Raw genomic sequence first — 6,000 nt, forward strand, 5'->3', positions numbered from 1 at the left:
ATTCTCACTGAATTAGTCCAGGGGACCCCCACACATAGTCTCTTGCAAGGCAGCTTCTTTCTTTCCTGGTGAAATGGATTTTCATATCTAATCTTCCTGTGACATATATTCTTAACCCCTTTCTCTCACTGTGCTCCTGGGGTTCTCTCATCTCTCTGGGCTTCTCTCCTTTCTTGTGAACCCCTTCTAGAGGAAAGCATACAAGCCAACACATCTGATTTTGTTATTTTAACTCATTGTCCTACTTTTTTCCTCTTGCACATCGTTTCTAGAGGCATCATGTGCAGTGGAAAAACATGATTTTGAGAATCAGTCTGAATACAGATGTGCTCTGTCACATTAACTTGGGCTCTTCTGTGATGCTGCCCTATCTATAAAGTAGATTTTGTATATCAGCTTCCTCGTGGGGCTAGTATGAAGATGTAATGATATAAAGAATGTGACATTAAGGCTCTGCACATTCAGCAGCTCTCAGACCTTCATACTAATTCTCATTAGTGGATGGGAGCATAAGAGCCCCGTGCCCCACTCTCCCTCTCTTCCATCTGGAAAGCTCTGGGCTGTATTTACTGAGCATCCCTGGCAGAAGCTCATTATTCTCCTCACCTTCACCTTCCGTGGTTGCTACATTTTTACCAGAATTCACCTCAAACACAGCTGACTCAGTGCTGGAAAAGAAAGGAATTTTTATTCCCATTTTTTGAAATGAAGAAACCAAAGTCCGCCAAAGTCACATGATATGCCCAAAGTTCCTGCTTAAAAGAGAATTTGGGGAAATCATTCTTGGGAAATATGTCCTTGAACATTATAATGTGCTTTTATATTGGCTCTCAGAGAAAGAGTTGATTTCCATTTTTCTGTTTTTAATTTTCCATTTAGTTAATGATTAGGGTTTGAAGGGTGCCTACAAATGTGTGCGAAGAACTTCTATAGCAGCAGTCCCCAACCTTCTTGGCACCAGGGACCAGTTTTCATGAAAAGTGAAAGTGAAAGTCACTTGATCGTGTCTGACTCTTTGAGACCCCATGGAATTCTCCAGGCCAGAATACTGCAGTGGGTAGCCTTTCCCTTCTCCAGGGGATCTTCCCAACCCAGGGGTAGAACCCAGGTCTCCCGCGTTGCAGGTGGATTCTTTACCATCTGAGCCACAAGGGAAGCCCAAGAATACTGGAGTGGGTAGCATATCCCTTCTCCAGCAGATCTTCCTGACCCAGGAATCGAACCAGGTCTCCTGCATTGCAGGCAGATTCTTTACCAACTGAGCTATCAGGGAAACCAGTTTTCATGGAAGACAGTTTTTTCCACAGACATGGGCATAGTGGGCGAGGATGATTTCAGGATGATTCAAGTGCATAACATTTATTGGACTTTATTTTTATTATTATTACATCAGCTCCACCTCAGATAATCAAGCATTAGATCCCAAAGGTTGGGGACCCCTGTTCTGTAGGATCTACTCCACCATTCTTTCATCAGGCAGAACCAGTTCTAGCCATTTCAGACTTATGGGAATACATCCCATTTTAAAAGTGATCTAGGTGGAACCAGTTTCTTCTTGGATGGACCATTCCTGTGTTAAACTTTACCTATTTTAAAGGCTGTAAAAACAATTCTCCCTTGAATAAAGATGGTGGATAGATTATTTTCTGTATGGCTCTGTGATCATGTGCCTAACTGAGCCTTAATGTCAGAACTGAATTCAAATTTCACCTCCGTCCTCTGCTACTTAATAGCCATGTAACCTTGAACAATTTGTTGAACATCTTTAAACCAATTCTTGTAATACCTACTACTAAATTTACTCTACACATTAAATTAGGTCATATATGTTGAGAACTTTATAGACTCTGGCTAAGAGTCAGAGTTCAATAAATGGCAGGGAGTGCATACCAACCACATCTTCCTTCCAGGGAATGTTTTTCATATTTACTACATTCCGGGGAATTCAAACTGCAAGAAAAACAAAACAAAGTGAACACTGTTGAAAATGACAGTCAAAACCAGTGATATGCACTGGGAACATATAATTTTGTGAATAGTGATGACCACAGTTTTTCTCTTCTTATATTCCCTTCTCTTTTTGTTTTCAGGATGTAATATTGTCCTGATCTTTTATTTGCCAAAGAATTTAAATGATTTGGAGAAAACATACAGCATCTATGTCTCTGTCTCTCCCTCTGTCTCATTAAATCTTAAATTACAAGGAAAGGGAATGATTTCCGCAGGTGTCCCTTTTTGGTTGTTTTCTTTCTTTACATGAAAAATGAGCTCCTATCCCCTTCCTTTTCTTTTTCCCAATTGAGGAGGACAATGAAGATCTGAAATGCCAGCTGCAGTTCGTGAAGGAAGAAGCCGCTCTGATGAGAAAGAAAATGGCCAAGATTGACAAAGAAAAGGACAGATTCGAACACGAGCTCCAGAAGTACCGATCCTTTTACGGGGATCTGGACAGTCCTTTGCCCAAAGGAGAAGCCGGGGGCCCGCCCAGCACCAGAGAAGCCGAGCTCAAGCTGCGGCTGAGGCTGGTGGAGGAAGAAGCCAACATCCTGGGCAGAAAGATCGTCGAACTGGAAGTGGAGAACCGAGGCCTGAAGGCGGAACTGGACGACCTACGGGGCGACGACTTCAACGGCTCGGCCAACCCCCTGATGAGGGAGCAGAGCGAATCCCTGTCGGAGCTGCGGCAGCACCTGCAGCTGGTGGAGGATGAGACGGAGCTGCTGCGTAGGAACGTGGCTGACCTCGAAGAGCAAAACAAGCGCATCACGGCGGAGCTCAACAAGTACAAATACAAGTCGGGGGGCCACGAGAGCGCGCGGCACCACGACAGCGCCAAGACCGAGGCCCTGCAGGAGGAGCTGAAGGCGGCGCGCCTGCAAATCAACGAGCTCAGCGGCAAGGTCATGCAGCTGCAGTACGAGAACCGCGTGCTCATGTCCAACATGCAGCGCTACGACCTGGCCTCGCACCTGGGCATCCGCAGCAGCCCGCGTGACAGCGACGCCGAGAGCGACGCGGGCAAAAAGGAGAGTGATGACGACTCACGGCCGCCACATCGCAAGCGAGAAGGGCCTATCGGCGGCGAGAGCGACTCAGAGGAGGTGCGCAACATCCGCTGCCTCACGCCCACCCGCTCCTTCTACCCCGCGCCGCCGCCGGGGCCCTGGCCCAAGAGCTTCTCTGACCGGCAGCAGATGAAGGACATCCGCTCGGAGGCCGAGCGCCTGGGCAAGACCATCGACCGCCTCATCGCCGACACCAGCACCATCATCACCGAGGCGCGCATCTATGTGGCCAACGGGGACCTGTTCGGACTCATGGACGAGGAGGACGACGGCAGCCGCATCCGCGAGCACGAGCTGCTCTACCGCATCAACGCGCAGATGAAGGCCTTCCGCAAGGAGCTGCAGACCTTCATCGACCGCCTCGAGGTGCCCAAGTCCGCCGACGACCCCGGCGCCGAGGAGCCCATATCCGTGAGTCAGGTACAGTTCTGCCTATTGCGAGCCACGGCGCTGGCGAGGCTGGTCCGCGGAGCCGCGGTCCCCGGAGGGGCGACTCCGCGCACCCACCTCCACGCCCCGCTTTAGGGAAACCCCAGCTCAGAGCCTCTCTGGGCTTGGAAGCTCCACGGCGCACTTGTTCTTTCACCCTGTCCTTCTTCAGGCCTGAGGTTTTCGTCATCCAATCGCTAAGTTAATTGTTCCCTCTCTGATCTGTTTCAGAGAGAGATATACCCACCTCTCCCTTCCCCCAGTTTTTGTGTAAAGATGAAAGGATTTCTAAGATACATTATTATTGAAGGTCGACATTTTCAGTATTAACTCTACTGATTCTAATAGATTTTGCCGCAGGAAGATCCCGAATAGAAATCTTCAATTGCTGGCCTGTGGTTTTCTAGCCGAGATTCAAATTAAGCTTAACATACTTTTAAATCACTAAATGATCAGTATTGATGCATCACTACTGGTGGTGGTGGCGGTTGTTGAGTCGCTCAGTCGTGTCCGACTCTATGTGATCCGGTGGACTGTAGCCCACCTGGCTCCTCTGTCCATGGGATTTCCCAGGCAAGAATACTGGAGTGGGGTGCCATTTCCTTCTCCAGGGGATCTTCCCAATCCAGGGATCGAACCTGTATCTCTTGCATTGGCAGGCGGATTCTTTACCGCTGAGCCACCAGGGAACCAGCTAAAGAGAGATGCTTTTGTGTCTGGAGCCCTCCCTACAAGAGGAGCAGATAGAAGCCGCTGTTGTACCTACCACCAGTCAAAGTAACATGATATTTATTTCTAGAGAAAATCACTGTCCGTTCTATAGAAGACCCTCAGGCTGGGGAAGGAGTGTTACACTTTAGCCTCAAGGCAACACTAACTCAGAGAAATAGTAATAACTATTCCCGAACAGGGAAAACCAGCATTTTTCCTTCATCCTAATTGTAGAGGCACATCTGATGAATTGGACTGATCTCCTCTAGCCAGGTATGGTGGCCAAAAACCAATGCATTTTGTCAGAGTTAACCACATAAAAGAGAGTTTACAAAACAAACAGGCAGTACTACCCTTCTGGCAAGCCTGGTATCTTGTATCCATTGGAGAACCCACAGAAGAGCAACAGCATGCATGGCTTTTAAGGCACGCAAGAGGTTTACATCTAAAAATCAGTTTATACACAGAAGCATGATATTAGATTAACTGCCTGTTAGTCACAACTAGAAAAATCCCAACCCTATTGCTTATTTATCTTGCATGCTGCTTTGCTTTGCTATTAAAAAAAATAAAAAGTTTTATGATAAAACTTGTTGAATTTTGAAATGTTAATGATTTTTTTCTCTATGTATTATGTCAAATAGTTGGTTTTTAATTTCCTTGTTGCAGATTTTGAATACTTTGCGCATGTGTTTTTTCAATGATACTCTCAGAAAGAAATAGCAATCAGAGTAAGAGAAAGTATGTATATAACAGTAGGCTTTCAGACTTTGTAAGTATATATGAGGGAGGGGTCTTTATTTTAAGTTGAATGGATATGTAGATTAGTTGATATAAACTTAAGTTTTAAAAATTATTATTAATTAATTCTTCTTTTTGTCTTTGCATTTACCTTCCCAGATGTTCCAGCCTATCATTTTACTTATTCTCATTCTTGTATTATTTTCATCACTTTCTTACACAACAATATTTAAACTTGTCTTCCTTTTTACACTGTTTTTTGTACTGTAAACCTTTCATCGTTTACCATTCATTGTAGTATTTCAGTTTGTTTGTTTTGTTCACCCTTCAAGACAAGAAGTAAAAGAAGTATAATTTCTGTAGTAACCAATGCTATAAAAACACTGAAGACTGCTTATTTCTTTAAAAAGACGCATCTTCCCACTACCAAATTCAGTAAGAAGCCTGAGCATTAAATATTTCAGGTAAGGGTGGAAGTACAACTTCTCTTTTTATAAATCATTTTCATTTTTACTACTTTCTTTTACATTTTGATTTGTACTCTTCTTAAATCACTGTAAGAATGACTGTGAACATTTCCCAAGTCTCTCAATTATTTCTCAGTATTTGACTATTATGATAATTCAAAATCTGGACATTCACAAGTTGGTCACATCTTAGAAAATGTATAGATTTATAAAGTGCTTTTGCTAAATTGCATCAGATTAACAAAATAACTTTGATAACCAATAAGTATCAGCAAAAATTACGGTGAAGAAATAAAATGTGACCATCATGGAAACTAAACAAGTCATTGTGATGCTGATGGTGTTTTGTCTACGTGTTTGGAAGCATGAGACTGGATTAGTTAGTTCATTGAGAAGGAAATTATCTTTGTCCTCTGCATTTGACCAGTTTCAACCATTCCAACCAAACCAACCATATCTGTGTTTACTTATTATGTGCGTGCGTGCTCAGTCACTTCAGTCGTCTCCAACTCTTTGCGACTCCTGGGACTGTAGCTCACCAGGCTCCTCTGTCCATGGGATTCTCCAAGCAAGCACACTGGAGTGGG

At 44.4% G+C, this 6,000-nt stretch overlaps 1 protein-coding gene across 2 annotated transcripts in view; it reads left to right on the forward strand.

Moving 5' to 3' along the window:
• Positions 1-5,216, forward strand: part of MTCL3 (MTCL family member 3) — a 48,315-nt gene extending 43,099 nt beyond the window's left edge. For both annotated transcript variants that reach the window (XM_061427338.1, XM_061427339.1), the window contains exons 6-7: positions 2,304-3,485; positions 5,106-5,216. In XM_061427338.1, coding sequence (XP_061283322.1) covers positions 2,304-3,485; positions 5,106-5,216 — 1,293 coding nt within the window. The remainder of the gene's footprint in view (positions 1-2,303; positions 3,486-5,105) is intronic.
• The last annotated feature ends 784 nt before the right edge of the window (positions 5,217-6,000 follow it).

The sequence above is a fragment of the Bos javanicus genome, chromosome 9 (assembly GCF_032452875.1).
Source record: "Bos javanicus breed banteng chromosome 9, ARS-OSU_banteng_1.0, whole genome shotgun sequence".
Classification (NCBI taxonomy): domain Eukaryota; kingdom Metazoa; phylum Chordata; class Mammalia; order Artiodactyla; family Bovidae; genus Bos; species Bos javanicus.